Genomic DNA, 15,421 nt, shown 5'->3' on the forward strand with positions numbered 1-15,421 from the left:
GTGTGGGTTTTTGGGGTTATTGTTTTTTCCTTAGTAGAGTTGTTCTGCCATATTATAATAATGTTTTTCTTGTCTTGCTTTCCATGCTTTTCAGCAGTTCTGAATTATGTATAAACCTCACATGTATAGCCTTTGTCTTGTCTTTCAATTCACTTGCAAGATTAACGTTGCTGTTGACCAAAGTTAAGCAAATGCAATGAAGGCTGATATTTTTCCAATTAATTATTGGAAATTGTTCCTGCCTGTGAACATCAGTATTCAGTGCACACTCATACCAGAAAAAAGTGGTTCGTCATTAGCTTCCAGTCCTTGGTGTCTAAATTTGACATTTCCTCAAAAGAAAATAAAACCAAAAACCATCACGGCACTCCTGAAAGATACAGGGATCACTTTTGGAACAAACACACTTGTTTCAGTAGGGCTTTAAAGACTTGGTTTGGAAATGAAAAAACATTGCATTCATCACCATGCTCAAAAGAATGATTTATTCATGTGTTTCAGATGGAGTTATTTTTGTCTCTTTCTCTCTCTCTCTAATGGACTGCACTTTGGGATATACAAATCATTTGAATGTGTCATACTAAAAACTGGTGGCTGAAAACTGTTGCCCCAGCTGGAAACCATGAAAACTGTGGAAAGTTTCCTCTTCTCCTTTAAAAAAGAAAAAGGTCTTTGTTAGGATTGATTCTTGTGGTAAGCCTATGTAGATTAATGTGGAAGTAAAATAAAGTGTCTCGTTGGAATGGGTTGGACAGGAGAAGCAAAATAACTGTTGCTCTATTAGGTAATTAATATAGTAATGGTTTCTGTACAGGAAGTTTATAAAGAGCAGAAAACTGCCATTTTGAAAAGGAGATAGAAGGGAGAACTACTCAATGGTTATTTGTTCATATCAGAGTTGAGAGATGATGTTAAATATGATTTCCTTAATTATTTTATTTAGGCTGTCTAGTTGTGTTTGCTCTCAATGACCATATCTCAGCTTGCTACATAGGTAATGCAAGAGCATCATCAGCTCATGAACCAAAGAATCCAGCTTGCTGCAAATGGAGCTCCAGCAAGATGTGAAAGTAATCCAAATACTTCTGTAGGAACTGGGAGTTCTTCACCACACCCCAGAATGTACTTGCTCAAATCAGGCATTTTCAAATTCATTTCTTTTTCCGTCACTTGTAATGTGGAAGGTGCTGTCTGACAGCCCTGGAAATTAAGTCCTCTATTTCTCCACAGGACAGGTATAGCAAGGGCAGCAGCAATGCAAGCTTCCCCACACTGTCCTGCCAATGCTCCTCAGCCCAGTTCTGAAGAAGTCACTTCTGGAGGTGAGTGGGTGGAAGAGTCTCTGTGTGTGCAGAGGCTGCTGCAGGGCAGTGGCTCCTGCAGGATGGGCTCTTGATGGAGGCTGGCCCCTGTCCTGAGTGAGCCACCAGTCTTGAACAGATAATCACTTCATGTGTCATAAAGTAGCGTGGGCTGGATTCGTTGAGGTTGCATTATTCTGCTTGACTGTTGTCACATTTTGATATTTCTTTGTGGCTGGATGGCACCTCTACATTTTTTTTTCTTTTTGCACTGTTTTGTTGCTAAAGGCTTTGTCAATGCTTTATGTACACATTTGGGAAGTGGCATGTGAATAACTGAATGCAGCCTGGTTGTAAATGTGGCACAGAAAAGCAGTCACTGGTGGCAGCCCTGTGTGCAAGAGGAGCTGTCGGGCACTAGACCAAGAGGCATGCTTTGAAATGCACCAGAAATTGATAAGAAAGTGTATGTTGGTTTCCAGTATCTAAATGAATGATTAGGTTTCTGTTGCAAAGCCATATCTTAACCATTTCTCTTTACATAATTACTATGTAATTTAGATATTAACATCAATTAAGCTGGTAAACTACTGTTCCTTTTTAGATTATTTTACAATTAATGAAATCTGCCTATCTAAAGCTAGACATGCAGCATTCTACACTGTATGAAAATAAAGAGTATGTATTGCAGTCACAATAGATAGTAGTCATCCAAACCACAAATATGTGATAAATTTTGTGAGAGGAATTAATGACTGATGCAGGTTTTCAGAGCAACACTAATGAGTGCTTACCACTTGGGCAAATTAATTCCCCTACACATTCCTGGAGTTAAGCACTACATACTTCAAATACGGTGAGAAGTATTCTGTTTTCAGCCAAATTTACATCTCTTCAACACAGAAATAAATCTGAGAAAATGGGAAACAAAGGCTTAGCAAGGCTGTTAGGTCATGGTAAATTACTTTTCTAATTTCAAATGCTGTGTGAAGGATTTGCAATGCCTTGATTGTAATTTGTAGTTGAGGCCCTTAAGTCTGTTTAACTCTGTTTCTATGGCTGTTTGTAAACAGGAGTGATAACAAGAGACTATAGCACAATTCAATAATTGTATAAATGTAACATTGTTCCTGTCTGTTTCCATGAAGTCATAGAGTAAGAAGAGTTAATTTTCCTGGTCAAAGTAGACTTCCTGAAGGGATTTCTTAATTTTTTAACTTTAAAGGATATGAATCAGAGTAGTATTCATTCCATATACAGCTAAAACAGTTCCTGACTTTTAAATTTTTTAAAATTTTTTATCAGGTAGCAGGGGCTATGGACTTCTCTTCATAATTAAAATTAATGACAAAGTCCTATTAAGAAGTCATTTGAGATTGATCCATGAAGTGGAAAACAGTTCGAGGATCCTTGTCATGAGAAAACATGGCATTAGGACATTTGCTAATAAGTCACCTTATTTAATGTTTGTATAGTGCCATTAAATCATGTGGATTTGATTTTTTTCAGCTCTTTTGAATGCAGTGTGCTAATCTCTTACTGATGTTGACAAAGATGTAGAGAGGTCCAGAGTTGGCCTCCCTCACATCTGAAGTCCAGAATTCAGCTCCAAACTCCCTCTCTGCCATGTAAACCTTTGAAGATAATTATATACCTTATCACAATTAAACCTTTTTTATAATAGACATCATTTTAAAGTCAAGTACAAAAATACATTTTTAGGACAAACACAAGAATGGTCATAGAGACTGTTTTCTTCACACAGTATTTATTCAGACCACAAATTCATCTGTCTCTGCATCTGCTTTCTGTGAATACTAATTAATACAGAGTCTGATTTTTTTTTCTGCATATTTGCATTGAGTGGTGGTGATCTAAAGTAGCACATGTATAAAGCAGCATAGGACCCAGAGCATCCAGAGCTCCCTCATCCTGGAGTCCTGATTTACACAAATCTGTTGTTTCTGCTGGGACTGCTTACATGGGAAGAGGCTTTGCATGATGTTCATAGTTACAGATCCCTGTCTTAAAAACATCAACAGTAACTTTATCAACTTGTCTTTACCTCCAGTTATATCTTAGTGATTGTGCAGCCTCTCAGAGCTTCTGCCCAGGGACTGGGAGTGGAGGAAGGTCAAACCAGTCTTTCAAGAATGTATTGAAATATTTTCCTGAAGATACAGTAAATTGGTTTGAGGCTTCAGGCTCAATTTACAAACTTTTTTTTCACCAAGCACTAGATAACAGTTTAAGGGACAGAGTTTAAGTGTCAGAAACAGGCTGCAAAACAAGGGATAAGAAACACTTTAGGTTCACATTGAATAATGTGTGGTCTTTGCACAGTTGGAAAACCCCCATGCTAAAATGTTGTTCCTTTTATGACTTTCTGTCTGTGAAGATAATATAGATCTGTGTTTATAATAGATCCAGGATGGACTTGGCTTATTTCCAGTCCTCTCAAGATACTTGAAAAGTGTTTCCCTAGTAGGTTTGGAGTTAGGGTGAAGTACATTGGTCTGTTTGTGATGATCTGGAAGGAGCTGTGTAATCTTAGATTGTTCAAAAGGAAGTGTTTATTTGAGGCACCTAGAAATTACTGAGATAAAGCAGGAGGAAATGCCTCCTAATCAAAGCTTTATGCCACTGGCATGTGTAAGTAAAAAGGAGACTAAAGTACCAAAGCTATCAGAAATGAAATCTCATTGCTCAACTATCAGGCTGTACAACTGCTTTCACAGACTTATCACATGGCCATCACAGGCTTCTATCAGGTTATTGTTTAGAATTATTGGGACTGTAGGAAGGAATTTGTCACTTGTCTCTCTAGGTTTCATGAAGGACTGTTTTTACTGTCCATTAGTCTTTAGGTTCACAGTTTTAGTCCAGCAGTTTGTGACAAGACACCATTAGCAATGAGCAGCTGCTTAATAGAGGATATGAAAAATGCTTGGTTTTAAATTTGTTTAGTATTCAACAGCACTGCTGCGGCATCTTTAAAGGTTTTAAGTGTTGCAGAACCATTGCTGTGAGCTCTTACAGGGCAGGGAATACATTTTTCTGTGCACATATAAGCCAACCCTCCCTAAATCTTGGGTATTCCTGTGATCCTGGTAATAAGTATTTATAGCAGACTCAGTGCAAGGAAAAAACAAGCAAATAATCCCCCAGGTCCCACAATAACTATTTCACCCATTTAATTACTTTCTTTTGAGTGCCTAGAAAATTTAGGCCTATTGAAATTGCTTTTGGGAGTGTCACCTTTAATCTGGTAGCAGAGTATTTGAAGTCAGATGTTGAAAACAGTTCTACCAAAACAAATGCTGCTTATGCAGGATGAGACGTGCAGACAAAAAATAAAAAGGTGATACAGAATGTAAATCCTCTTTCAGGAGGCTTCTGAGAATGCCATTTGGTTATCATAATGACAGCACAGGTAACCATCATTCTCTGCATTCCATAAAATCCTGACTCACAAAGTGAAGCTACAAGATCAACTACAAAATCTCATGGTTTTTGTTTTTGTCATTCTTCAATTTCTAGGAAGCCTGCTGAGACCTAACAGCTCAAGACCATTGAGGCTGATGAAATCTAAATTTTCCATAAGTTTTTTCTACTTTAGTATGCAGCAAATGAAAAATTAGCAGAGTAAATACTGAGACTCTGGAATTGTGAGATTTTCTGGGGCAAAAGGAAGGTTTTTGCAGCTAAATACTGTTTGCAGTTGCTTTCTTAGGCTCATCTACTGTACATTTGGAGTTGATAGTGAATTTCTCCTGCACTTAAATGGCTGTGCCAGGAGGCTGTGGGTTTTTGTGTGTTTTCTTTTGCTTGATCAAATACTCTAGGCTCTTACAGGGAGATGAAGCAAATTAGGAAATATGTTCTTTTATAAAAAATACTTAAGAGCATGCTTCAGGAAAAAGAGAACCTAATTTGTTTTAAAGGACAGATGCATCTTAAAAGGCACTTAAATTTTAATCAATCCCTTAATTTTTATTAATCTGTAATGAAAAACCCCAGTGATGAAAATTCCAGGAAATTGATTTGAACTTAGAAGCTGAGTTGTTAGATGGAATTTAGAGGTTTTGCTGTAACAATCTATCAGATCCTATCTCTGTGCTAAGTGCTCAGTGACCTTGTGCCATTCATATTGCTCAAAAGAAAAAGAGCTTAATTTGATAATTAAGTAGGAGAGAATGAAAAAGTGTATTCTGGCAGTTTGTGACTAGGTTGGGAGAGCAATGTCCTGTTTGTTCTTTATGTTGGAAGTAGTGGAGATAACTTAAGAATTAAATTTATTCTGGGTAGCAATTGCTTTTTTAAAATATTTTTTAAATTCTGAGGTTTTTTTGGGGTTTTTTTGCTAATGTTTGCACCAACATTTTGGTTTTTGAGAAAGGAGTCTCTGTGCTAGTTTACTTAATTTTGTAAGAGTGCTGGAGTGAAGGCTGCCTGTTCATGTCAGGTAGAGCACAATAGGACAGTGTTCTTTAAACTCCAGAACTATGAAAAAACATTCAGAAGGATTGATATGTAATTGGAAAGGAAGCTTTAATTGTAAATAGGTTTTTGGCATTGTGTTTCTCTTAGAATTTTGGGTAGGTATTATTTTTCTTTATTTTAATTGAGGTTTGGCTGCCTCTGAGTGGTTGGGAAGAGTTGGAAGGTCTGTTTGGCAGTAATTGATTCAGTATTGTCTCCTGCCCCACTCCTGCCTGGTGGCTGATGTGTTGTGCTATCCCCAGTGGTGCAGGGGATACTGGGAGAGCTTTGGGAGCCCTGGAGGGTGGGTGCTGCAAGGTCACTGCTGATGCTGCTGCTTCCTTCCCTCCCCTGCTTTCTTCTGCATCTCCCTCCCCATAAAATACCTTCTTGGCTAAATGCTTGTGCAGAAGAAAACTGGTGTTATGACCTGTGTGCTTTGCCTTTCCTGGTTTTACAGCTGGCAGTGCAGTGACTGTGATGAGTGAACTGTGAGTTTTCTGCTTGTACCCTTGAACCTGTTAGTAAGTGTACAGGGATTTCTTGTGTGGAGTAATCTTTGCTGGGGATAGTGAAGTGTGTGTTTTCTTGTAACTTGGACTGGAATCTGACACAAATTCTGAGCAGATCTCATGCTGATTTTGAGCTGAGCACTTCACAAAGTAAAGGAAGCTAGGGAGAAAATTGAGTTGAGCCTTGCCTGCAAGTAATAACATTTTTAAATCTGTTGTGCTGCTGGTTTCACACTGATAGAGATTATTATTTTCTAGTACCTTCCTAATGATGGTATTATTTATACTCTGCTGATGCTATTAGCTTGGTTACATAGAGTCTGTGTGCTTAGAGATGAGGCTGTGTCAGAGATCTATTCCACACATTGATTCTGCCCTTGACTTACCTTCACAGGAACAGGATATGAATGAAGAAAATGCTACTGTGTTAAATGTTAAGTACAGAAAATCTCCTCTCTGTTCACAGCATCAGTATGGTAGAATTGATGTGCAAAAGAAACAGCTGAACTGAGGTTTCAGGCCATTGGCTGTAGAACTGCATGGAAATGGGAGTGGAGGAGTGTCTGAATCCAACAAATCAGGAAAAGCCATCATAAAACCAACCTAAAGCCTCTTCCATCCTGGAGAGATTTATAAATGGTGTCAGCAAGGATATCTGCTTCTCACCTGACTGGGGCTTACAGGTTAGCTTAGAATTTTCCTTGCAGAAGAGGAACTTGTTTTACATTGTCTGCAGACAGTGTGTCACCAGTGCCACTGTCTGGACAGCCAAATATGACTTTTTCTTTCTTTCTTTCCATGAGCCAAGTAAAAATAAAACCTAAACTGAAGATTTGATGGTAGGGAAGAACCTCTGTTGTTCCTCACACTTTTAAAAGATCTGGTACTGTGCTAGAGGGCACAGAATGGTATGAAATCAAAACATTTCGCTGAAGTCTGTATTGCTAATTTCAAGTGAAGGTTTCCATGGGCTATGTCTAAGACCAAGCATAATCTAAATGTTAGATGTCTAAAAGTATGTGATGAATAGTGGGATAGAGACAGAGATGCATGGTGGTAAGGAAGAGGAGGCTTCAAGAGGAAAACTGCAGGGTGTGCTCATTTATGATCACCATACTCTTTGTCCAATACCACAGAGGGAGAAAATCCTAATCATGCCAAGAGCTGAACAGCTGTTGTCTTTCCATATAAGCTGATGCTTTTAAGGGTGCATTTACAGAAGAACAGAACTGGGAGCATGGAATGGGTACATATAACAGGGCAGCCTAAGCCACTTAATCTCTACTTTGCAATATGTGTATATGCATATATATGTAAAGGGTGTATATCTATGTAATTGTAAAATATTTTTTTCTCAAATTAGAATAAGGTTTTGCATTTAATTTTAAATGTTTTCTCTTTGATCTTCCTCTTTAAATCTGATTGAGGGAAGCAGAGTGTTCTCTTATTGGAACATAAGCAGCTCTGCTATGCTCTTCTATTTTGAATGCTTTGGGCTTGTTATGTGTTTTTATAGTAATAAGTTAAATAAATAGACCTGATTCAGCAATTTTGAGGATATGAGCTTAGTGTGCAAACATCTGTTGTATATATTTGATGTGTCCCCCTGACTTTCCAATAAGCCTTTTGAGATGTGTCCTTTCAGTATAGTTATCCTGCAGTGCTTGATAATGCTGACCATCGTTCTGTGATGACAAGCATAATATTTTGAAGGTATTTCTAAAAGAGAAATTTATAAAAGATAAATTCTTTTATCTGTTCAATTTTTATCTTCTCTTTCTGTGTAGCTTCTCTGTGTCTCTTCTGGTGAAGTGCTTCTATTTTGAGGATTCCACAGAAGAAAAAAACTGGTATACTGACGTCTTAAATATTGCTTGTGGTAGCTTCTACTGTTTGAAGTCTTTGAAGATAGGGAAGGACTTGGCAGTACCTGAGTGTGCACATGAATGATTTCCTCCCCCTGCCCATCCCCACTGTTCTTGCTGGCAGATGGTCCTTGAAGGACTTTTGCCAGCAAGTGCAAGTCAGACTAGCCCCTAGGAGTGACTGATACCAGGCAGCCTTTCCCTCTTGCTGAGCTCAGCAGAACAAGCCTGCCAGTGAACCTGATCTGTCATTTTCAAAGTTATTTCAAATTTTTAGTCTCAGAAATCACAGTTGCAACAGAACAGAGTGTTTAGCTCCCCATGAGACTTGTCAGACATAACCAAATAGAAATTCAATGACTGATACAAAGTAAATGCTTGGGAGAGTGAGTTTCCAGTCTTAATGCTGCAATAACAGAAGTACCTTTTAAACTATAAGCTTTACATATTTTTTTTTTGTTCAAAACGTTTCCTTCTGAAAAAAAGCACAATTAAGACAGTTTTACTGGCATCTTCAGGATGCCAGTAAGCGTTGCTCTGTAGCATCACTCTCACTGCCATAATAGTTCTGCACAGAACTGTTGTATATATTTGCAGATAGTTCTGCACAGAACTGTTGTGGTTTCACCCCCTCTGGCAGCCAAGCCCCAGGCAGCTGCTTGCTTGCTTCCCCACCAGCAGGATCAGGGAAAGAATTAAAAGAAGAAAAGCTGGAGAACTCATGGGTTGAGATAAAGACAGTTTAATAGGGAAAGCAAGAGCCATGCACACAAGCAAAGCAAGGAATTAATTCACTGCTTCCCATGGGCAGGCAGGTGCTCAGCCATCTCCAGGAGAGCCCATCATGTGTAGCAGTGACTTGGGAAGACAAACATAATCACTCCAAATGTCCCCCCCTTCCTCTTTTACCCCTCTTTTATGGACTGAGCCTGGTGTCACATGGTCTGGGATATCCCTTTGGTCAGTTTGGGTCACCTGTCCTGGCTGTGCCTCCTCTCAACTTCCCACATCCTGGCCAGCCTGGCCATTACCAAAAGCAGAAAAAGCCCTGGCTCTTTGTAAGTGCTGTTCAGCAATAACAAAAACATTTTTATGTTATCAACCCTGTGTTCATCAGAAATCCAAAATATGGCCCCATAATAGACACTGTGAAGAAAATTACCCCAGCCAAAATCAGCACATTAACCCAGATTTAACCAGCAAATATGTATTTAATAATTAATGGCTTCTTTTTGTATAAAACAATGGAACCTCATTTTGTGGATGAGAATTCCTCTTTTGTATTAATTCTTTTTAGATTCATATTTCTCATTCCTTTTTAGTTGTTCCAAATCTCCCCTGAACACTTGCTCTCCTCCTGACCTCTAACACTGGGGATTAAAAAAAAAAAGAACTCCAGATGGTTCACTTCATTCACATAGAATGAGGGCACCTTTATTTGTAAGGCATTTACATGAGTTAAAAATCCAACAGAGAAAATAAACTGTCTTAATGAGTGGTCCTTAGAAATGATGTCTGCAGTTTCAGACAGCCATGATTGTGGGGTGATGTTGGAGAGTATCTTCCAGTATGTTCCAGAGTATCTCCCAGAGCTCCCACAGGCTGTCAGAGCCAACTGGGCCACCCAAGCCTGAAGAGCCTGGAACACACCTCTGTCTCACACTGGTATGTATCCCATACCTACTGGTCTCTATTGTGATTGCTGCAGTAGCAGCTGGTTTTCTGCAGCTTCGCAGAAGTTGGTTTGGTATCTGTTCATCAGTGAGTGGTTACAGAACACAGCTGAGGTCTGTCCCCTGTGTGCCCCTCATGGACCAAAGCAGGGATCTTTTAGTAATACTGTGATGGGTATCCTTCAAACTGCAGAATTCCAGTCTGAATTCTGGGACTTTCTCTGTCTATGACCAGGCTTGGAAGAAATGCTGGAGATAAAGAAGAGATTTTTTTACAGAATTTCTGGTAAAAATATTGCTCTTAGTCACAATTGATGTGGTTATGGTTATAATTGCAATATATCAGAACTGATGGGCAACTAAAGTTTTTTTCTTTCTTTGAAAAAGGTTCTTCTTTCTTTGTACCAACCACGAAAACCTCAAGAATAACAATTTTCATGGATTTTGATAATGCAGAGATTTAATCAAATATGTTGTTCAGCTCTGCCCTAAATTGGTATCAGATACATATCTTGCTTGTTATTTAAACTGTGATAGCATGGAGTCACTAGGCACAGCTGGTTCCATAAACACAGAGGGAGGTGCTTTCTGCCCAGAGGAATGTAGTGTTAAGTATGAGACAAGAAAGAGACAGTGTGTGGATATATTAAAACAGGGAGAACATGAGGTCATGATGACTGGTCAGAACAAGAAGCAGCTGTAATAGGAACCTGGCTGCCAAGTGTCTTTATTTTATGGTAATTCATTTGTTGCAGTGCCCTGAGGAATATGGTTTGTTTTAGCTGAGCTCCAGAGTGGAATGTGGATCAAGCTGATCATCCAGTCTCTGAAAACATTCTTCACATTGAAAATATTCTTACATTGCTCTTGGTCATTATTTTCTGCAAGTAATGATGCAATAATAAGAAGAAGAAGAAGAAGAATAACCTCTGTAATAACTGAGCAACTGTACTCATACTCAGATATGTGACAGTGTCCTTGAATACCCTGGCACTCCAGTGATTTCTTAAAAAAACTTAAGCCAGAGAGCTTTGCTGGTTACCAGTGAGCTATGAAAACATTTCAGCAAAATATATAGAAATGCACCTGAGGGTTCCTCAGAAATCTACAACATAAATATGCAGAAAGAAAATATTCATGGCAGTCATCTTTGGAGAAACTTAGAGGGCTTCACATGGGTGACAGAGTCCGTTTTAGTGTGAGAGGATTTGATGTGAATTTTTTAATGTTTATTTAAGAGATATGAACAGTAAAATTTGTCACTCTGCTGTGTAGTTTGAATGTAATGCAGTAAATCTATAAACCTTGTCATGGGGCCCTGACATGCCTTAAGTGTTCTCTCTGTCCACAAATGGCCCTTTAGTGAGGTAAAGGACTGGTGATGCAGGGGTCAGGACAGAGTAAAGTGCTCTCCAAAGTGGCTTTTCTGCAAAGATGTTATTATCTTGTCTACTACCACATTCCAGGCAGACTCAGTCTCTCCCCCCCTCTCTCTCTCTGATGGAATTCTAATCCATAACTGGTTCATAATCTATCCTCAGAGATTTTTATGACTCTCTCAGTTATTCCTAGCTAAACTGCATTTGAATTGAGTTCAGCTGGTCTCAGCAACAGATGTCAGGTATCACTAAAAAATGAGGGGTCATGTAGGAGAAAGCCAAAAATGTTCACTCTTTCTAACCTTGACCAAATTAATCTTTTACTCGCTGCATGTTTTTCTAAATAGTTTTGTATTTTTACTGTTAGTGAAATACTGGGGTGTACATAACATATGAATATTGGTGTGGAATTGAGTAAAATTATATTGGGAATGTGTATTTTTCCAGTTTGCTTTTAATTCATTTTCACCCATTATTAAATTTAAAATTAAGAGAATTGCAAGTAGTGTCATTAATCAATATGTGTCCTGAACTGCAGAGCAAGTAATTTTTATAAGAGGGCAAGCCCCTGTGTTTATAATAAATCAAGTTCATTATCTTTTGAGCTTCCTGATTAAAGTAATTAGTCATTTATGCTGATACAAAGCCACCAGTGAATTCTTTGCTTTGTTTCACAAATATTAAATCTTAACTAGTTTTGTAAGGGTCGTTGGTTATAAACAGCTCCACATTGTGATGTAAATTTGTTGCTTTGTTAGCAGGGAAGTGGTTTCTGCCAACGCAAATTAATACACCAAGCAACTCTCCTGCAGTTGGAAGAACCTGCCTTTAAGACTGTAGCCTGCAAACTAATTTCAAATGCCCAGTGGGACACAGCAGGTGGGGCTGGGCAGGGTGTTGAGGTAACTGATGCTGAGTGCTGAGGGTCTCAGGTCAATGGGGGCTGCAGGCTGTGCTGCCCAGCAAGGCTGGGTGGGCTTCCCCACTTTTACTGACAGCTGCCCTTTCCCACAAACCACTGGGGAGAGCTCTGGTTGGTGTCATTTGCAAAATATTTGGGAAGCTGAGAACTGAATGTGCTTTCATATCTGCAGAATGTGGCTGCTACCTGAGGGGCTTCAGTTCAGAATGCCAGTGTCACTCCAGCTGGGTATTAAAAAGGTCATTGCCAAGCAAAAATCAGTGCTTTTGAGAAAAGATTGTACTTCTTCCTGTTCTTCTTTAGCTGTTGGTAAGAGTAGTCTCTTCTGAGGTAGGGTCAAATACAGCTTAATTTTCAGTATGAAAACATTTGTGTTCCTCTGGAAAGTTTCTCTATTTCCAGGCATCAGTTCTGACCAATATGTACATGGCATCATATTTGTAAATCTTGCCCTTACACTGGAATAGATTGATACATTGAGGACAGAAGTTCAGAAGTCTCCTGAGTTGTTCTGTGGATTTTAATGAGGTGTACCTATGCTCACAGGTAGAATGAAGTAGGATGAGCCAGATAATTTCAGTGTAAATCTGTAAATCTAGCTTTTCTTCTGAATGTCAAGTGTTTACAGGACCTCTGTAACATTAAAAAACACCTAAGGCCCTCGGCTGCAACTCTTACTTAAAGGAAACAAGTCTTTTTTTTGCTTTGGTTTCTTTGTACAATTCCAGTTCAAGGGTAATTGTAAGCCTCCAGATTCTTTCTTTTCATATTAGATTACATCCTTTAGGGTTAAAATAAGGGAAACCTTTCCAGCAGTTACTTTGGTCACCTGCTGTGCAAACTAATAATGCCATGCTAATCTCAAAAGGACTGTCAGTCACAGTCACATTTGAATTTCAGTGTTTCAGGAAGGAGACAATCAAGGGAGGGAAATTAGCTGAACTAGGGCTATGTTGTACTACTTGATTTTAAAATCTACAGTCAATCACATACATGAATGGAAGGTGTGTTTTTAAGAAGGTACAGATTTGTTTACAGGATTTTTTGGTGAATTTTAATGATGCAATATTAATAAGGAGACAGTACTATACGCTCTTTTTTCTTTTAGCATGTACTCCAGGGAGAAATAAGTAATTTCATGTGGGGTGAGGATTTGAGAGGTTCAGCTTGTAAAAGAGGGTAATTGTGACTAAGTGCAGGTTAACACATGAGCTCTGGCATTTGTTTTCCTGTTGTTAGTGATGAAACACTGCACAGTGTTCATAAGGAAGCTTAAATGTGCTTTAGAGAAAGAATTTTCATATGCTAGGACAAAGAAAATTGTTCTTTTCAGGGATTTATAATCATTGTGGTATTTTCCACACTAAAAGAAAAGATGGGTTACAAGAAGTTGTCTAAAAGGATGAACACTGTAATTTGAAAAGAAAATAGGTTCTAGTGATTGTTCACCACCTGGATATTAATGTAGGCAATTACCAGGTCTTGCCTTTCAAGCATTATTATGTTAGAGCAAGAAAAAAGCCTATATTGTATTTTATATGACCTTTCTAATACTATATATACACATATAGATTTGTGTTATTTGTCTCTAATTCACCAAATGTTTCTTATGTGTGGCTCAAGGCATTTATTTATTGCAAGGCTTCAAGCTGTGGTAAGCAAGGTCATAGATTAAGAATTGATTTCCACAGTTGCTCTAGCATACAAACTAAATTTCTCTTGGTTGGTTATAAAAACTACAGCTGGGTATAAATTCAGCTTTTCAACACTGTCTTGAAAATTAATGTTAAAACAAATGAGAAAATACTCTGTATGTATTGCATGTTTCATTTAGACCTTCAGCTAAAACTTAAGGAAAACAAATTGATTTTTTGCTGCAGACTGCTAAGTAAAACTATGCCAATAATAAAGACGGTGGGTTCTTTATTTCACTTGTTTTTTCTTGTTATGACTTTATTTTTTAATTCAGATTTCCTGTACAGTTTCCATCAAATCATGTTTTGATCAATATCTTGATTAGTGCTTTTTTTTACTATATGCTTCTAGAGCCATTGCTAATTGCAATAGGAATGTGTGTTTCAAAATTAAATATAGGTTATCTTCTTTGGAAACAGACACTCCTAGAAGAAATAGAAAAATCCTGCTGTTTTATTAGCATTAGTCTCTAATGTGAAACACATGATTTTTTTTAAACTGAAGACTGTATTTAGACTCAACTGAAAATTTACCTTATCAAGGAGATGTGTTCTGGGGGTGTTTTTATGGTTTTCTTTGTGGATTGTCATGTTGGGTTTTGCTTTTAAGGTGTGCTTTGTGTTGTGTTGGTAACAGTAGTAGAGCTTAACTGTATGCAGAAATCAATTTGTGTAAATGTCAAATCTGCTCTTTTGTGAATCTTTGCAGCAATACACAGATTTCTACTGACTACACAATAAATCTCAAGTTGGAGAAATTGTCTTCTTAGAGACATCTTTAAAGAAAATATTTCAGATATAATATCCTGCCCTCTGTTTTTGAATTAGTATGCCTAGAACAGAAACAATAATCTGCAGTTTGTTTCCAGATCACTGTCAACATCATCAGGTGGCTTTAAAAAATACTATCTTGGCCTCTGCTCTTTCTGCACATGCCATAGCTACTGCTTCTGCTGTTAGCAGAGGAACCAAATTGCAAGATTATTTTTCTAAGATTGCAGAGGACATTGTGTTAGCTTGATGGGAATTGTTTTGCAGCACACAGCCCTCACTTTACCTTATGGCAGTGGCCCGCAAGGGAGTGGTGTGGCAAAGGTTTTGTGGAATTCTTTTCTGCTAAAAAAATGGCTGAATTGCCAATGCTTTTGCACATTAGTGCATGAAGTAATTTTCTCACAGTGGTCACAGTACGCTTGTAAAGAAAAGCAGTTGGAAAGTGGAATACTGTGTGATGGGAGCAGTAAAACACTTTGGTGAGTAAAATAGGTAAGGATTAAATATATTATGAAATATAAACTTTATTAAAGAAAACATGTGTGGAAATGAAGCACCTCAGAAATCACTCCTCTTGCCAATTTAGATGGATATTTTTGAGGAATGAAGTTGTGAAATGAATCTGATCTTTAATGGTCTTTATCCCCTCCCTGAACTGTATTTTGCAGGATCAGAATAGTCAGATCTCCTTTCATGGCTGATCCCAGCAAACTGCTTAGCACTTGAGCATATTTTGCAAAATTTTGAGTGGCAGCTTATTTTAATGTATTGAAAAGAGAGGATTTTGTCAGTTTTTAAAATATCCATGTCTATAACAAA

The 15,421-nt window shown here is 38.1% G+C and overlaps 1 protein-coding gene across 6 annotated transcripts in view; it reads left to right on the plus strand.

Annotated features, from left to right (window-relative positions):
- Positions 1 to 15,421, plus strand: part of PPP2R2C (protein phosphatase 2 regulatory subunit Bgamma) — a 186,783-nt gene that overhangs the window by 71,126 nt on the left and 100,236 nt on the right. For 2 of the 6 annotated variants that reach the window (XM_071447394.1, XM_071447398.1), the window contains exon 2: positions 1,231 to 1,322. The exons of 3 other annotated variants lie outside the window; for them this stretch is intronic. In XM_071447394.1, coding sequence (XP_071303495.1) covers positions 1,284 to 1,322 — 39 coding nt within the window. In that variant the 5' untranslated portion in view covers positions 1,231 to 1,283. The remainder of the gene's footprint in view (positions 1 to 1,230; positions 1,323 to 15,421) is intronic. One more of the 6 variants, XM_071447400.1, reaches the window with a different exon arrangement.

This window comes from Agelaius tricolor, unplaced genomic scaffold, assembly GCF_023055355.1.
Source record: "Agelaius tricolor isolate 1412-34295 unplaced genomic scaffold, bAgeTri1.0.p SCAF_24, whole genome shotgun sequence".
Taxonomy (NCBI): domain Eukaryota; kingdom Metazoa; phylum Chordata; class Aves; order Passeriformes; family Icteridae; genus Agelaius; species Agelaius tricolor.